General features: G+C 38.6%; 1 protein-coding gene across 1 annotated transcript; it reads right to left on the reverse strand.

The window, feature by feature from the left end:
* Window positions 1-1,986: 1,986 nt before the first annotated feature.
* On the reverse strand, window positions 1,987-18,190 carry OPRM1 (opioid receptor mu 1). The gene is made up of 3 exons (XM_026705252.2): window positions 17,982-18,190; window positions 6,046-6,398; window positions 1,987-2,646 (listed from the first exon to the last, which is right to left on the reverse strand). The coding sequence occupies exons 1-3, from the start codon at window positions 18,188-18,190 to the stop codon at window positions 2,120-2,122; spliced, it is 1,089 nt and encodes a 362-aa protein (XP_026561037.1). The 3' UTR covers window positions 1,987-2,119.
* Between the last annotated feature and the right edge of the window lie 576 nt (window positions 18,191-18,766).

Genomic DNA, 18,766 nt, shown 5'->3' on the forward strand with positions numbered 1-18,766 from the left:
AGTCTGCACCTATTCGCTAGAATCGGTTGTCAACATTCTAAGCAGTTTGGAGAACCAGTTGTTAGAAGAAATTACTGGCCTAATCCTGTAAGGAAGGCAGGAAGGAAACATTCTGGTGTTGCTTACAGAAACTGCCTCTCCATTAACCCTTATTATATTCTTGGCAGGACTAGACTTTCTGTCTCAGGAACTTCTCTGGAGTTTTTTTTCCTTCCTTTGCTGGTACTTTGCTTGTGTGGAGTGACCATTCAAAGTTACAATGGCACTGAAAAAAGTGACTTATGACCATTTTTCACACTTATGACTGTTGCAGCATCCCCACAATCATGAGAGGCCAGGCGAGGAGATGCGTGCCTCGATGTGAGTGATATTGAGTTGGCCACACCCAGCCAATAACATGACCACCAAGCCATATCCACCCAGTCACATGACCACCAAACCATGCCAACCAACTAAGCCATGCCCACAGAACCAGTTGTTAAAAAATTTGACTCCCACCCCTGGATATATATGTTAACTATAATTAATTGGCAAGCTAAATTACATTCCAGCAATCCCATACAGTAGGTCAGAGGTGTCAAACTGGCGGCCTACGGGTTTTACTGTTTGTAAAAGCAAAAAGTTGTATTTGTACTGTTGTTACCTTTGACTGTGCCAAAGACAGTCGAATGTTGGTGCTTTTTTCCTTGTTTTCTCCCATTACACTATATCCTCACTTTTTGCCTTCCTTTTTTCTTACTTTTCCATGTTATTTTTTTTTTTTTGTATTTTATACTTTGATAATCTAATAAAATGTTTTAACAGATGAAATGTCATGTGATGGCAACATGACGCCACAACTTTGACACCTGTGCGGTAGGTAATAGTCACAAAATATAAAAAAACAAAAAAAACAGTGTACTGTAAGTGTATCAGTTGTGGTGATGCTAACTTGCCTATACAAAGTAGTCCTTGATTTAGAACCATTCATTTAGTGACTACTAAAAGTTACCATGGCACTGAAAAAAGTGACTTTCATCCAATCACTCACCCTTACAACTGTTCTAGCATTCCCATGATCAAAAAGGAAGCTGGATTAGCTTAACAACCATGACATTTGCTTAACAATTGCAATGATTTGCTTAACAACCATAGCAAGAAAAGTTCATAAAATTGGACATGACTCACTTAACAACTACCTTGCTTAGCAATGGAAATTCTGGTGCCGATTATGGTCGTAAGGCCAAGGACTGCCTTTATATATTTGCAAGAAGTCTCTAGTACAGGTAGTCCTTGACTTATGACCACAACTGAGAGCAGAATTTCTGTTGTTCAGTGAGACATTTGTCAAGGGAGTGTTGTCCCATTTTATGACCTTTCTTGGCGCAGTTGTTAAGTGAATCACTCTAGTGACACGGTTGTTAAATGAATCCGGCTTCCCCATTGACTTTGTTTGTCAAAAGGTTGCGAAAGGGGATCAAGTAACTCTGGGACATAGCAATGGTGAGAAGTATGAGCCAGTTGCCAAGTGTCTGAATTTTGGACGTGCGATCATGGGGATGCCACAAAGTCACAATTATAAAGGTTTCAACTGTAAAAAATGATCCCAAGTAACTTTTTATGGTGACTTTGAGCAGTCACTAAATGAACTGTTGTAAGTTGAGGACTACCAGTAATTGCAGGACTATTAAATATTGGAGAACTGGTTATGAAGCAGCTGCTAGTTCACATAGGTCACATAGCCCAATGCTCTGATTTAGTATAAGAAGTTTCTAAATACACAAAGTTCTCGAAAGCTGGAGTAGCAAGCATTCAGTAAGCAAAGACAATGAAAGCATCTCTTCTGTTTTCAGCGTACTGAATATATAACACAATGATACCCAGACCGACTCTGGCTATACAAGAAGCAACTTGAGGAGTTCTCTAGCTTCCCCAGGATCATAGTAGGACTGGCACAACCTTCCTAGTGCATCTGGATAAGTCTTTCCATCTTCATGTATCACCTCAGCCAGGGAAAAATAAACCGGAAGAATTTTTATAAAACTTCCAGAAGCTACAATTCAGTCAAGACCGTGACTTCAGAATTCATGTCATCTCCAGGAGGAATTCTTGTTTCCAAGGTTGACATCTCCACTTCTAGTCATACCTGCTGGTTAGTCCTGTCCATTGTATGGGCACTGGAGGCATGCTCACGGGTGTGCTGACGGATGCGGGTGGAGTTTTGCTGTTCAATGGTCGAAGTTGTCGGGATACAGAATTCCCTGAAACATCTTTTGAAGTTTTCATCTAGGAAGGCGTAAAGGATGGGATTGAGACAACTGTTTGTGTATCCTAATGCAATACAGAAGTGCCAGGAGATGGTTTGGAAAGTAGTTTCTGGAATATGGATCAAGGCTTTGATGATGACATAAATGTGGATCGGAGTCCAGCAGACAATGAAAACGGCCACAACCACAAGAACCATCCTGGTGATTCTCCGAAGATTTCTGTCCTTTTCCTTGGAGCCAGAGAGCATTCGGACACTCTTCAGGCGTAAAATCATCAATCCATAGCAGACCGTTATGATTAAGATGGGCATGATGAAGGCAAAGATGAAAACACAGATTTTCAGTAGGTTCTCCCAGTACCAGGCTGGATGCGAGAACTTAAGCGTGCAATCAATAGATCCTATGAAAATTAAAAGAAGACAAATGAATTTAAGCAAATTTCTTTCACTGTTATTGTCCCTCCACCCCCTCCCAAGAACAAGTGATAAGAAACCATTGCTTTTACGTAACTTGAAATGAAACCTACTTGCAATCTTTGTTTTGTGAACAAAACAAAGTGTCACCGCCACCATTGGGAGAAAAGATAACACAAACAGTTTGTATTAATCTAAAAACACATCTATTCTTTATTGATTGATTAACCATATTTACGTGGCCACCCATCTCACACAAAGCAACTCTGGGTGACGTTCAATAATTGAATAAAACAGCAGACAAATAAAAACAGCCATCTTTCAAGATAAAAAGTAATTGTTTAAATAAGCATATCAGTTTTAAAAAAATTAAATCTACAAACCAGGGAAAGAGCAAGTATTGTCTCCAGTTCTCAAATTCCTTAGGACATAACCAGATTTTGAAGGATTTCTTAAAGTAGTTAAGCCTTGCTTCGGGTGGGGACAATGTTTCACAAGGAGGGTGCCATGGCAGGGAAGACCCATCTCTCTGGGACCTACCAAATGCAAGTCCCTGGCCATAACACTTTTTTCTTGCCAGATCTAATGAGACTCTTCTTCTTCTTCTTGTGCCATATCCATCATCGGACATTGGTGATCATGTTGGCGATCCTATTTTTATCAACTATTTTTATCCTATTTTTATTTTCTGGGTGTAGCATCACATGACCTGTAGTAGCAATAGAGATCCTGTAGATGGCGAAAGCAACAAACTGCTAATACAGGGGCCTCTGCATGATCTCACTCCCTACTATCTTGGGCTGGAAAGTCCCAGACTTGTCCATGATCTCACCTTACTAACATCACCACTATTCTTAAGGATTGGTTGAGGGGATTCACCAATCCAAATGCTGTATCTATGTTGCCTTTGTCTACTTGTAAAAACCCTATAAAAGGTAATAAATGCTGCTCGGGCAGTCAGACATCTTTGCACACTGAAATGACTGGTTATTGAACTCCCACAATGTCCAAAATATTGTAACTTTTGCTTTTTTACGGTTTTGATGATTTCCTTGACTTTCCCAGGTGGCTTATCTAATGAGACAGTCCGATGTAATGAGGGAGAGAGAGAGATGTAATTGGGTAATTTGAGGGAGAACTGTAGACAGAAGCTTTTTTAAGGATGCTTGAAAAATCTGATTTTTGCAAAGTTAGTTTGAAGTCATATTGTTAAAAGAAAAACAATTAAAATAGAAGCTTCTCTTTAACTCTTTAACTCTTGGAAACTTCCTGGATATCAAAATAAAAAACATTTCTCTTCTACAAAACATTCTTCTATAATGTTTTGTGTGATTTTATTTCCCAGCGTAATGTATAATTGTGTTATTTCCTGATAGTCTCCCACTCAGACAGTACCAGGCCAAACGATGGTTAGCTTTTTAAAAAACCACTCAGCATTGTCTAAATGTTGCCACGTGATTGGAGTGAAACATGGTTGCTTTTTTCAAATTTTGCATTGTACTTCTTCCTTTAAAATGGACTTAAAAATTTCCATATGTGAATAGTTATTTATATATGGCTACATTTATATAAACATATAAATAAATGCATATCTATCTACAGGGTTTCACACACACCCCGTCTAAAACACTTGTTATATTAATTTTAAAATTCTGCTCACATTAATGCAAGATAGCATGGCTTTATTAATAAATGAATAAATTGAGAGAAGCACAAATGGTCCGGTTTATCTATTAGTATTTCTTAAATATCTGACATTTAGACAGTATTCTTATATACACTTAGTCCAAAGTAAAGCCTCATCAAACACAATGGAATTTACACCCAACGGTTGAGTAGTCCTTTCCACTGTTACATTCTGATACTTAGTTAAGCACTTGGGAGTATTTCCATTAAACTCAATTGTTTTATTGAGGAGGCAGAGATGGAAATGCATTTCTTCAAGTGAAAATGCCCAAATCTGAGACTTTTTCTAGTAACCAATGCCTATTTTAAGTAATGTTAAAATTTTTGCATATTCGTGAAACTCTTGGTTCTCTTCCCTTCCTTCTTTCTGCAGAGTATCCGGGCCTTTCAAACTATACTTCTTGGTCTCAGGTTGAAGGGTCATTCTGAAATAAATCTTGAACCTAAATTGATAGACAGTTTGAAGGGATGCCTAGGAATGCCTTTCTGGGAAGATGGAGGGAGAAAACACAAAAATTGAAAAAAGCAACCCGTCAGCCCAGGAAAGGTAGGAAGCATGAGAAAACAACTTAAAGTAACTCTGTCTTAATTAGGTGTAAAGTGATCTGGAGAGTTTAGCAGGCTTTCAGGATTAATGTCAAGCCCCGTAAGGCAGGTAATTTTGGAAATAAGAACCAGTTGGATTTCTGGAAATATATTTCCTGTTAGTAGGGCAAAGTATAAAATCAGAGAGAGGGAGGGAGAGAGAGAGGGGGGGAGGGAGGGACGGAGGGAGGGAGGGAGGGAGAAAGAGAGAGGGAGAGAGAGAGGGAGACACAGAGAGAGAGACAGAGAGAGAGAGACAGAGAGAGAGAGAGAGAGACAGAGAGAGAGGCTTACATTTAGAAAACAGCGAGTTTCAAAAGGCACAATAATTCTTTATTTAAAATATGATAAATAGCATAATTGCAGTCCTGGTACAGTTCCTGATTCTAATTTAGCAATAGCAATAGCACTTAGACTTATATACTGCCTCACTGTACTTTACAGCCCCCTCTAAGTGGCATACAAAGTCATTAAATTGCTCCCAACAATCTGGGTTCTCATTTTACAGAGGTGGTATTCAGCAGGTTCTGACCAGTGCTGGAGAACTGGTAGTGGATATTTTGAGTAGTTCAGAGAACTGGCAAATACTACCTCTGACTGACCCTTCCCCCATCTATTCTGTGCCTCCTGAGTCCCAGCTGATTGGCTGGGTCTTCTTTTGTTGCCCTGCCCAGGAAAATGGAGCTGGAAAGCAGGTTAGTGGGGTGGGGAGGGAATGGAGATTTTGCAGTAACCTTCCCCTGTGGAATGGAGTGAGAATAGAGATTTTACAGCATCTTTCCCCTGCCATCCCCTCCAAGCCCCATCCTGCCCCGCCTACCAAGCCATGCCCACAGAACTGGTAGTAAAAAAATGTGAACCCCACCACTGCCTCAGAAGGATGGAAAGCTGAGTCAACTCCGAGCCAGTGAGGATCGAACCTCTGGCAGTCAGCAGAATTAGCCTGAAATCCCTCATTCTAACCACTGTGCCACAATGGCTCTTCCCAATTTGTTTTGGAACTACTACCTTAGGAATTTGTTTCCTCATAAACCTGCCCCAGACCCAGCTATGGGCGTTCAGGTAAAGAAACATTCAGTGTCCATTTGAAGGCAAGAAAAGAAATTCTAACTTACCATTACTCTCTTTGGTGGTTGCCATCACCATCACTGGAATGCCAATTGCTGAAGAAATAATCCAGTTACACACGTTGACAATCTTGGCATTTCGAGGGGTGCGGAAATCCAAAGCCTTGACCGGGTGGCAAACTGCTATGTAGCGATCGACACTCATGGTGCAGAGAGTGAAAATACTTGTGAACATGTTATAGTAATCTATGGATATTACAATCTTGCAAATAGTGGTACCGAATGGCCATGTTCCCAGCAGATAATTCACGCTTTGAAATGGCAGCGTACTTGTTGCTAAGGCATCGGCTAGAGCAAGGTTGAAAATATAAATGTTGGTGGCGGTCTTCATTTTGGTGTATCTAAAAAAGGTCAACAAAGTTGGGGCATGAGACTGTGAGCAGAGATCAAGTGAAACTGCTACAATAGGCTAGCAATTAACTCAGCTGCAAAAGCCGGAGCTTCCCTTGAATTAAGCGTATCATTGTATTTTTATATAAAGAATCAACAAAATGGTTTTTAATTAACAAAGAAAGTTGACAAGAAGGATCTTTCCACCATATAATTATGCCAGCTCTTTCTGTATGCCAGGAAAAAAAATTAGAAATAGTTTAATTTTTTTCCTTTGTCTAATGTAGGATATCTTAAATGCACAGTACTTTAACATTAAATCATCTCACAAGAGTTTTTGTGCCTTTATATTAAAATCCAGATCTTCAATAAGATGTGTATCAAGCAAAACTAGTATCAAAAGATTATAAAAATTGGTTTAGCTCAGCACAGCATTTGCACAAAAAGTTAACCACATTTATATACAAAAAACCACCTGTAAAATAATTTGTTTAAGAGAACCACCTGAATTACCGCAAAGAATAAGAAACAGAATTGCCTATTTCTTACAGCTAAAGTGGCTTCATGTTGAGTCACAGCAACACAAGTCTCGACAATAAGCAACACTTCTATAGAAGCAGGGTTTTACCACACCAGACAGGACCTGAGGTGCAGATTGCAGAGAAAGGCCTCAGAGCCAGTCCCCAAAATAGCACCAGAGTGTAAGATGCAAGCAGGAAGACCATATGCTGAACAGTGCAACCAAATATCTGGCATTCTGTACAGGAACCTCTGCAAAGGGACTAGTCCCTCCCAAGTCCAGGAAGATTCTACAGAGGTTCACGGAGAATAACAGGGCTATGTGGGACTTCCAGTTAGAGGTGGACAGGCAGGTACATTGTGGTAGAAGCAGGGCTTTATCACATGAGACAAACATCGTGGTAGTAGATAAGGACCAGAAGACAGTGAGGGTGATAGATATAGTGATGCCAAGTGACTTCTTCTCAGGAAGAAAAAGTACGAGAAGCTGGAGAAGTACAAGACCTGAAAAAAGAACTAGAAAGATTGTGGAACATAAAGGCCAAAGTGGTCCCAGTATACTCAGGGTTGTGACTCTTAAATTAGGAGAGTGACGCCAATAAATCAAAGACCAACGACATTGTGTCCAAGATACAAACTCCCTGGTCTCTGGCAGAAGACATGAGTGACAAAGGCATATACCACCCATAGGGATGAGAAGGTGTTTTTTATGATTGATGGATATTTTTAAATAGACAGACAGAGATAACACCATATTCTTCTAGCAAGAAACTTTTAAAGTCAATGCATATATTCCTGGGTTAGATTTACATAGGTAAGATCTTATTCCAAAATCTGAATATTTATGAAGCCTTATTTAACAGTATATTTGTCAGTTCCCTGAGGTTTTCCAACCTAAGAATAAATTTATGGTTAGAACATTTCATCCTTCCTAGCTCTAAGATCCACAGATCTGTTTTCACCGCATTATAATATAGGAATTAGGGTCAGGAATACAGAATGCATCTTAACAAATCAGTTTTTGGTCTTCTTCTCTGAATCCTTCTTGTTTAATTGCCCTATGCTTTGTCTTGAATCATTAATATTCTTATTCAAATTAAATTGTGCAGGTGCTGTCTCATCTTGACCCAATGCAAATTAAATTGACTGCATCCTTCAGCTCTTCTGTCCTTAAGGGAAAAATAACAACCAATTTCAATTTGGGTCAATAAGAAATCAACTGCTTTAAAGTCTAAGGTTATTTTTTTTCACTAGCATAGGAAAAGTACACCTTGTTTTAATTTATTTTGTTTGCTTTTCAGCAGAATGAAAACATTCCGATTTAGACTATCCCATTTTAGAGAAAAAAGTAGGTTGGCTTGCACAGGAGACTTTTATCATCATCATCATCATCATCATTTCCTCCTCCTCCTCCTCCTCCTCCTCCTCCTCCTCCTCCTCTCTTGTTTTAGAGAGATTTAGATAATATTTGAGAGATTTAGATAATACTTGCAGGCAAATTTCCCCCTACTGTAGAAGTGGTTTTTTTTTAAAAAAAAACATCAGATATTTAAGCTGAATCATTTTTATGGACAGCAAAAAAAGTGGGATTCACAAATTCTCTACTGGACAGTGTTAGAATTATAGAATGGAAAGTTGAAAGAGACCTTGGAGTTCTCTATTTAAACACCTCTAGCAAAGGGAACCCTTCATCTCTTGACACAGTCATATCACTATTGAATAGCTTTTACCATTAGAAAAATATTCCTGTTCTTCAACCAACATCTATTTCCTTGTAAGTTAAACTTTTTGTTTCTCATCCTGTAGATAAATTACTATGGTAAGTAGATTGGATTGGAGGAGGCTTTCTACTTTCCTTGGAATCCTGCTTGAAATTAGTGGGTTGAAGAGCAATTATGTCTGCAATTGGGGAAATCCTTATTTAACAAGCTTGCCGTTATTCCATTACTTGCAATGTCCATTTCCTGGTTACTTGGGAGTCTGAAAAGCTATGATGTCCTGCATTTATCCTTAGTTGTATCAATTGACTCAAGATTATACATTTTCCATTAGCCCTTCTCAAGTCGTAAAACTGAATTCATTACATGCCCAAGACAAACAAGCAAGCAAATGTATTTTGCAAAATTAATTCCATTTAATAGGAAAGGAATAGCATCTATCACAACTCACTAGCCAGAGTAGTTAAGTATGTCTATGTTGGCGTAACTGAGAGTTAAGAATAAATAATAATGTAACTGACACATCTCTATTTATTCTAATAATACTTTTGACTTTTGCACTAGAAAGAAATCCACACTAAGCTATAAAAATTCTCTTGGTGACTTGGGGCCAGTCAACCCTTTTCCAGCTCAACCTACCTATTAAATGTGTTTTTGGGGAAAATGTAGGATAAAGCTCCTGGAGGAAAAAGAATAACATAAATATAACAAATATATAGATAAATACTATTTTAATGCTCTTCTCCATTTTCTCCATATTTCATTTTATATAATTGGTTTGGATGTGTTCCATTTGTTCTGTTTTATACTGGTAAACTGTTTCCCTTCCACCCTCTAGAAAGAATTGTGGCAGTCTGTTAAAGTAGATATGACTTCCTCTTTGTAAAGCAATGCACATATTACTTTATTGCTGCCAGGCTAGAATAGGAAAAGATAAGGAAGCCAAGAGTTGTATTTGAAAATGGGTTTCCTATGAGCAGAGTTTTTATATTAAAAAATGCATTTTTGCTTCGTTACTTTCTCACAATTTTGTTTCATGAGTTTTGTTATATATTTATGACAGGAGCTAAATGACAGGCAATATTTCTTCAATGTATTTATTCATTGCAATTCTAGCATTGCAATCATGCACTGAGGGAAACCCAGCAAGATCCTGGAAAAGATAATCAAGCAACAGATCTGTAAACCCCTAGAAACCAACATCAGTTTGTCAAAAGCAGATTATGTCAGACTAAACTCTTTGACAAAATTACTAAATTAGTGGACCAGTGAAATGCTTTGGACGTCGTATATTTGGACTTCAGCAAGGCATTTGATAAGGTACCCAGACCACAGCCTACTTTGTGATAAGATTTAAAAAAATTGTGCTGGTTAGTATCATTACCAGATGGATTCGTAACTGGTTGACCAACAAAACTTAAAGTGTATTCCTCAATTGAACTATATCTACCTGGAGGGAGGCCAATGCCTCCCTGGCCATGACGATTGGTCACGAGGATACAAAAAATGGTATTGAGACTCTAGAACATTGGTTCCCAACCTTTTTTTCTCCCCGCACCCCTAAAGAAATTTCACTTGAACCTCACACCCCCTGAAATAAATAATAAATAAAAATGCCAACATATAGCCAATATCCTATTATTTACCTGGACTTTTCTCGCACCCCCTGTAATATCGTCTCGCACCCCCGGTTGGGAACCCCTGCTCTAGAATGAGTGTAGAGAATAACAACAATAATTTGAGGATAAAACACATGATGAATGGTTGCAGGAACTTTGTGTAAACTTGGTTTAACAAAGAAAAGGACTAGGAATGACATGATAGCAGTCTTCCAGTATTTGAGTGGTTGCCCCAGAGAGGAAGGAATTGTTCTATTTTCTGAAGCACCCGAGAGAGTATCAGTTGGGAACTTATCAAAGAGAGATCCAACCTAGAACTAAGGAGAAATTTCCTGACAGTGGGAACAATTAATTAATTAATTACTTAACTATTAATTAAGGAACAACTTGCCTCCAGAAGCTTTTGTGGTGGGTAAGGCATAAGAACGTTGTTATGCTGATCCATATCAACTTTATGTGCCACTTGCCCTGAAGATGACTAAAAAGAAAAAAATGAGGTAGAAGGTTTTGATGCTTGTCTCCTAGTCCCAGGAAATGACAACAAGATATCAAACCATATTTGAAATAAGTGCTTGGAAATAGTTATTTTTATAGTGCTTCATGTTTCAGGAATGACCTGCTTTAGAGAATCTTCCCGTACAATTTTAGACAGTGTATCACACAGCATAAGGGCCTGTACAGTTTCATTAGTCAGTATTTCAGATCCTTTTTCTTCAAGATCTCATTAAAAAAAATCTTGCATTAAATAGTCTTCCAAAGGCCTATTTATTTTGGAAGACTTTGTGTGTGTTGAGGCATTTAGTAGGTTCTTAATTTACGTGCATTGAATTTTTTCTTCCCCAAATGGACAGCATATGAAAGAGAAGCGGGGGGAGAAGGGAGGGAGATGTTGGTAATAATTTGAGTTTCAAGATTGCGCTAAGCCAGATTTTGTTTAACTCTGTTTTCTGAAAAAAATTACAATATTGTGGAATCCTGAAACACTTTAAATAGTAAAACATCATTTAGAAACTACAGTTGCTCTGCCAAAAGCATAACAGTTTCACATGATGCATGAATTTATCCATCAAAATTGTTACCACAAGATATGGTTATAGCTGCTGCCTTAGAAGGCTTTAAAAAGGTATGATATAAATTGATGGAAGATGAACCCATGGTCTGCTATTACTATCTGGAAATATTATACTCAAAATTACCCTCTTATCGTTTGAAAATAAAATCAGTAGTGTGGGTCATAAACATCATGCTTCACTTGTGAAATTTCAAGAGACATTTGGATACATGTCCTTGCAAACATAATATTGGATGAAATTGCCTATGTAACTCATCAATATATCTTCCTGACTTGTAAAATGTTGCACTTAACAGAAGGCCAAGAACTTAGATTATCTTTTCATGACTCACAGAACTTCTATGAAAGATCTGAGTTGCAATGGAGACTTTAACAATGACTTCCCCAATCCTTCCATTCTCTTATCATTCTGCACTGGTATTGTTCTAAAAGGTTATTCAATCACCAAGAACAATTTGTGAGGAAGCACAAATCTGTGAAATTCCCTTCCTCTTTGTTTAAATGGGTGTGTCCCATGAGTAGAATTTCATTCATTGGAACTCTGGATGCAATCCATATAATTTGCATCCTCTGCCCTTAGCTGAACTCCTCTCCCAAGTTAGTATGCTTCAGTTTTGAGCCAAGGCATCTACATGCAAAACAAGAAGGGGAGGGAATGACATTTTAGCCATGATGTTCAAATGTATTTGAAAACTATGTTCTCTGCAATTTATAATGGGAAATCAAGTTCAGAATTCTCAGAAGGCTGCAACACGGAATTTAAAACCAACCATTTAAACATCATTGGAATTATTTAAAATCTGAGTTCTGCTAAAATATGCCTTTAAATATAGCCATGAATTACATTTAAAAAAGCCTACATGATATAATGCCAATCTAGATTGTGAGCTCCTGCTTTTACAGAAATAATATCCAACTCCTTCCCTTTTTAATCTATGTATTACTAAAGAAATATATATATTTTAAAATATAATAGGCAGTACTGGAGTCTAATTCTCAAAGTATGTGGTTCTGTTCCCAACCAAAACGATAGGTCAAAATAACGAAAAGTGTATGTCATGATAGAAGCTCCATCCTTTCATGTTTGTATTACAACAACACCCACCAATATGCCATGGACAGAGTCTTCATTGTGACATTGCAACAACAACACACATTTTACCATTTCCCCTCCTCCTGCGTGTCTCAAAAGCCCTTCCCCCACCCAAGGACAAGGTCTCCCAAGGAGTCATTTGTATCTTCTAGAGATATCTTCACATGGAGCCTTTGAAACACACAGGAGCAAGGCAAGGGGTAAAATATGTGTTGCAATGTCACAATGAAAACTGCCATAAGACTGTATTCCTGACTAAGGAAATGATGACGGCTTTTATATTTTATGTGTTTCTTATGTCCTTGGGCCAGATGGGAACTCTGAGCTCTAAAAGAAATAAAATTAGCCCCAGCCAGTGGTGGGATTCAAATGTTTTTACTATCCGTTCTGTGTGTGTGGCTTGGGCAGGAGAAGGATACTGTAAAATCTCCAGTCAGAGGTGGTATTTGCCGATTCTCTGAACTACTCAAAATTTCCACTACCGGTTTTCCAGAACTGGTCAGAACCTGCTGAATACCACCTCTGGATTCAGCCATAGGTATGTCTCTGGAGGAAATGGAAGTAAAATGAGGGATTGAGGGCATGTAAAATGGCGATTCTGTGTTAGGTAACAGTGTGATGCGTAGAGTGGGTTTTCAACTATATAGTGGCACAGCAAAAGAAATAAATGCACAACATCCTCCCTGTGGGTAGGATTTAAAAGGCATCTGATTATGCTTCTAGCAGAGATACTTTTATCTAAACCAGACATAAGCAATGTATAGTCCATGGGTTTGATGCTTATTAAAATACCATAATTAATTAAAATAAATGATGGAAAAGGAAAGAAAAAAACTTATGTAAACCTTTGCCTAAGTTTAACAGATGTTTTCTGATAAATCTAGAGATCTCATTCCCTTCAAAGATGAAATAAAGGAAGTCCTGTCCCTTTCCACTTCAAGATGTAAGTGGCATCTCATTTATCATACTTCAGATCTTGGTTTTTTAACATTTTTGATCTAGATTACAAAGGTATAAGAAGTGGAAAGGAGTAAAAATCCCTTTATTTTACTTTGAAGGGAATAGGGAGATATCTAGATTTGTCACTGGAGACTTTCAAGAAGAGATTGGACTGCCATTTGTCAGAAATGGTGTAGGGTCTCCCGCTTAGGCGGGAGGGTTGGACTGGATGATTTATAAGGTCCCGTCCAACTCTGATTATCTGTTATTATCTGTTAAGACATCTGTTAAATTTAGGCAAAGGTTTACATGAATCCCTCCAACCTTTTCCATCATTTATTTCTCCTAGATTAGATCAAAGGTGTATGGAATCTGGTCTGGTTTTTGTCAATGCAATCTAGTTGCCTTTGGGAAGTTCTTACAATAGGTCATCAATACAACTGGTCTTTACCATCTTATTCTCAAATATTGATGTTCCAAGGTATAATATTTGATTTCTAGGGGACTAATTGCACTGTTATTCTTATCCCCAAAGAATTAGTCCAGAATTAACGCTGTGAATTAATTAATGATCAATACAGAATGTATTAGCATACTCTATGGTTTAATCATAGTTGACATGATGAAATACTATTATTCAAAAGTGTTTACCTAGCCTGGGACACAAACTTTCTATGCATCCTTTCACAAGAGTCATTTTTTACCAGCATTGCACCAAAACAGCCGAAACATTAATCTAAATAAATTTTGGTGACTTCAGCACATATTTCCACAAAACCATTATGCACACTATACAGTTGCTAGGCTGTAATCTTTGCTGAATTCGAAGCAAGTACTTGAAACACCAAGTAAATAATTCCTTTCATTAGTGTCCAGAATAGAATTTTTAGCTGTGTGAAAATATCACCATTAAATCATTTGACATAACATTCCATAGTTCTCAGAAATAAATCTGTAAGTATGGTTCTACCATGCAATTGTGGGCATTGCCCTTATTGAACCAAGTGCTATGGCTATGAGAAAATGATTTAGCATTTTTTAAAAATTAAAATAGACAGGAAATTATCAAACATTTATACAAAATTTTAGATGTATGCATATATATGCACACATGTTCAGATATTCACAATGTCACTGACACTCATAAAACAGTAACTGCCAACATTTATTATATCTTAAATCTATATTGCTAGTGTAAAAATAAGCCACACTTAAGCATCATGCAAACCTTAAAGCTGAGGTATCATAGGTGAAGCATTATGTCTTAGAATATATCTGTGGGGAAGATAAAATGTATTGTAAATGCAGCTACTCTGTAGAACTGATTGATAACATTATGAAAAACAGTCATGGGAGACCAATAGCTTGATGAACATGAAGGAAAGGAGATTAGATTAGAACAGAAGGAAGGAGAAAGGATTATTTGATCCTTTCCCCTTAGGCTGCTTTTCCACTCCAAAATTGCTTTCTCCTCTAGAAGAAAAGAGATGCAAGTCCCAAATATTTATTTCCACTGATAGAAAATTGACTTGGCCAGGCAAAGGGTAGCAATGGCAAAGAAAGGGAAACATGAAATAGTCCTTTCCCATGTCTCATGCTATGAGCTCTAGTGGTTTCTTGTTGTTTTGTTTAATGGAAGAAAGGTATCCTATTCAGCGTTACATGTCATTTAAATATCAAAACTTATTTAAAAAGTACATCTAAGCACATCAATATCCACCTTTCATTTCTGATATATTTTTCCAGATGTTTTTGGTACCCATTCCATTCCAGGCCTACTTGATTTATAATTACTAATTGTGCGCAATATTACTCTTTTCTGAATGTTTCTAAAGTTGCCTATTTTTCCACATCAACCTACATTTGAAGTTGCTTCTGACTGATGGTTGAAAAGTCTGTAAAGCACGCATTCATAAGAGCCAATGAGCATCATAGGCTGTAATTGCATTCCCAGGGAGAGCTATCAAATCTCTAGCCGACATTCTAATTGCTCCCCGTGGTGATTTCCTGGTTTAATTAGAAATGAAAAGGGTCTCCTGTAAAGTATATAGATTATGAAACTGGAAATATTAATGACTGGAAGTTATTTGTTTATTTATTTTAGAGAATTGGTGTTCCCTTCTTGCAAACCACACAAAATGCCACGCTCATGATAGTCTCACAGATGAATTTCACATCAGTGTCCGAAAAGGGAATGGATCTAAGATTTAATCTGATCTTTCAGAGTCTTGCCATCATGTCTGAAAAAAGATCCTGTGTTGGGAAACTCACAATTATATATTTATCTTTTTATTCCCTTTTCCTCACCCCACTTCCAAAGAGCTCCATTCTATCCTTAAAAACCCTTTATCAGTGGGCGAGAGTGAAAGGAAACAAGGTCTAGATGGGAACTCCATTTTTTTAGTGGAGAACTGAACCTGGATATCTCAGGGACCCTAACAACATTTTAAAGCATTTATCTTCTGTAAGGAGGGAAAGGAATTCGCCTGCAATAATTCTATCAATCACTTCTTTTTATTGCAATATCAACTATGAGCTTATTTACTGCAAGACATCATTGAGAATCCTGTACAATCATCCAAAGGCTCATTAGAAGGATAGTAATCTAACTGCAAAAACAAAACAAAACAGTATGTCAATAGTTCTACAGCCTTTATGGATCTATTGAGGAAATCCCAAGCCATCTAAGGCCAGGAAGAGCAAAGCGGACTCATTCAGTCATTGAACCTGAACTCCCACCAGCCTGCTTAATGGTGAGGCATGATAGGAATTGCAATCAAAAAAATGTATCCATTTAGTCAGAGGGAAACAAAGCCTGCTCAGCCTTCCAAATGTTCAGCGTCAAGTGAAAAGAAAAATAGAAAATTGATGACACAGAAAAAGAATGGCCTAGACAGGCTACTTATGCCTGGCGGCATCTTCACTTCAGATGATGATATCTACAGGCAATAAACATAGCTTTTTGCCAATGAACATGGCCCTGCTGGCAGTGAAGATAAGGAATTAAACAGCTGGCAGCAGATTGGGAAGTGCCAGCTTCTAGTATTCTAAAAGATGGCAAGAACTCTCACCCCCTTTAATATTTAATCTGTTGTTATGTGTTGTATTTAAATATGACTGAGTGCCCACCTTACTTTAAAACAGATGAGAAAGATAGAAAGATGTTTTCCCTGGAAAAATAGAAGTGGAGATAAATGTTGGACGGTAAACATCCCTTTCTCCCCTCCCTTTCTTTTCTTAAGGCAAAGAAGTCTTCCCTGTCCAACTTGGATCCCAGAAGCAACAGTTTCCACCTGTTGTTATCCATCATTTCAATAGATGGTGCTGTGTTCCCATAGATATTGACTGTAACTCATTTCTCTGAAACATTTGTGGAATGCTAAAAGTAAATTTGAGTGTTTTTCTCTACATGGCCTTCATTAAACAAATCCAATTTAACACTAAACACCTATTAAAAACATTTTAAAAAGAACACGGTTCTTTTCAATTAAGGACAACCAAAATCTTTAAATATGAGGCAGATTCCACTACAGAAACTTCCAATGGGTATAATTATCTTTGTGGAAGAAGACCGGTTTGGCATTTCTTTGGCTGAGGAATACTCTTCCTGGGAAAATGAATTTAGGCTCTTTTAGTGGAATTTCCTAAAGGATACAAAGAAAGGGATTTGGGGCACAAAGTTCAGTTGAGGAAAGAAATAGGAAACCAGACATCTGATCTGGTTGTTGGAACTGCACTGCAGCTCATATCTATGGATTCCAATGCCTCTCTAACATATTTCACTTCCTTATATACCTCCTGTACCCATTATATCTGATTTGGGTTTTGGTTGCAGAAATAGTAGGAGCTATTCATTTAACTTATTTTTTACATGATTCTCAGTCACATAAACAACTTTATTAACATGAAATAACTTTTGCTTGCCTTGAATGCTTATGCTGCACAAATGATCATATGAAACAGCATGCTTTTTTTCGTCCCAGAGCACATATTTTTTTCCTAGTTACGTTAAGCAAAGATTTTCAGTCTCTTACTTCCTACTAAACTCACATATTCTCTCCTCAACATAATTAGACATTATTCTTCAGAACCATCCTAGAAGAACTGCTGCTGCTTTCAGAATGTCTTTGGGTCTTAAAACCAATGTACTCAGTGGACAATCAATTTTGTATTTTGGTATTTGCCAGGATGGAGATACTATATCAATCCTTATGGGACTGAAATCAGGGGTAATCAATGTGTCCTCTTTACCAGAAACATGTAACAATGCTATGGAGACTCATAGACATGCTCTTTAGTAAGATTTGATCCCAAATACATCTAGCTTGCTTTTATGGGGAGAATTGTGAGAAGAACCACTGGATAATTTCTTTCTGGTAAGAGAGCATCCCCCAACAACAACAACAACAAAAAGCCTTTGGAGTTTTAGCAAGAGAAGAACGACACATTTTCTCTGCCGCTTAGCTTGTCCAGATCCAATAGAGCTAACTACAGAACCGTTTCCTTGACTTTGGTGGTCCATCATCATCATTATCATCAAATTCAAAACCCTCCCTCCGTGCGTACTTTGCTTTCAGCAGCCCTGTTGCTGGCCCCCAACTCTGGCAGCTCCTCCCCCCTCCGGCTCTTCTTACCTGATGATGACATACATGACCAAGAAGTTCCCAAAGAGCCCCACTACACACACGACGGAATAGAGGGCCATGATCACTATGGCTGTGATCATGGAAGGGCTGATCCCAGAGCATGAACTGCCTCTTCGTCCCCCAAGAGTCCCGTTGGGTCCACCGCAAAAAAGCTGGGTGCTGTTGGGCTCGCTCTGGTTCCAGGTCTCCGCTTCCATATTCGCGGCCGACCTTCACTCCCCTTACTCGCCCGGCGTCTGGCTAGCAAGCGCCTGGAGTCAGAACGCAGGATGGAGGCGCGGGAAGAATGGGTGCCGGGAGCTGTCCCTGGTGCTGATCACCTAGTTAGGTGCGAAGTCGCGTTCCTGGGCGAGGCGGCCACCCAAGGCCAAGAGTCCCATCCAGAGCTCTCTTTAGCCAGTTTCCGAAGGAGGACGAGATCCCTGCAGTTGCCTGACGCGGCTGAGAGAGAAGCGAAGGACCCGTCGCACCTTGAAGCTGAAGCCTTGGGGAAACGTTGCCTCCTTCTGCGGTTTCCACCGCATTCCCCCCATCGAGCGCCGAGGGAGAAGGAGGTGGAGGGAGGGGAGAACGGAGAGAGAAAGAAAAAAGTGTGGAAAGAAAGTCTTTGCGGGAATAAACCCACCTCTTCCCCTTTCAGATGTGCTCGCGCGCGCACACACACACACACGTGTGCGCTCCCACAGCTGGCCCTGATACACGCGCACACGTGCTCAAGTTGACCGGGATAAGTATGAAAAGGAGGAGCCTCTTTGGAGGAGGAGGGTGGTTAT

This window comes from Pseudonaja textilis, chromosome 1 (assembly GCF_049901715.1).
Source record: "Pseudonaja textilis isolate UNSWEBS1 chromosome 1, rPseTex1.2, whole genome shotgun sequence".
NCBI classification, from domain to species: Eukaryota; Metazoa; Chordata; class Lepidosauria; order Squamata; family Elapidae; genus Pseudonaja; species Pseudonaja textilis.

Bases quoted from the DNA above. Each gene is read 5' to 3' on its own strand.
- OPRM1 (XM_026705252.2), bottom strand. From the start codon at position 18,190: ATGGAAGCGGAGACCTGGAACCAGAGCGAGCCCAACAGCACCCAGCTT. The intron at 6,399-17,981 runs GTAAGAAGAGCC...GACCTTTTTTAG, and splicing joins GTCATGTATGTCATCATCAG to ATACACCAAAATGAAGACCG. The intron at 2,647-6,045 runs GTAAGTTAGAAT...TAATTTTCATAG, and splicing joins AACCACCAAAGAGAGTAATG to GATCTATTGATTGCACGCTT.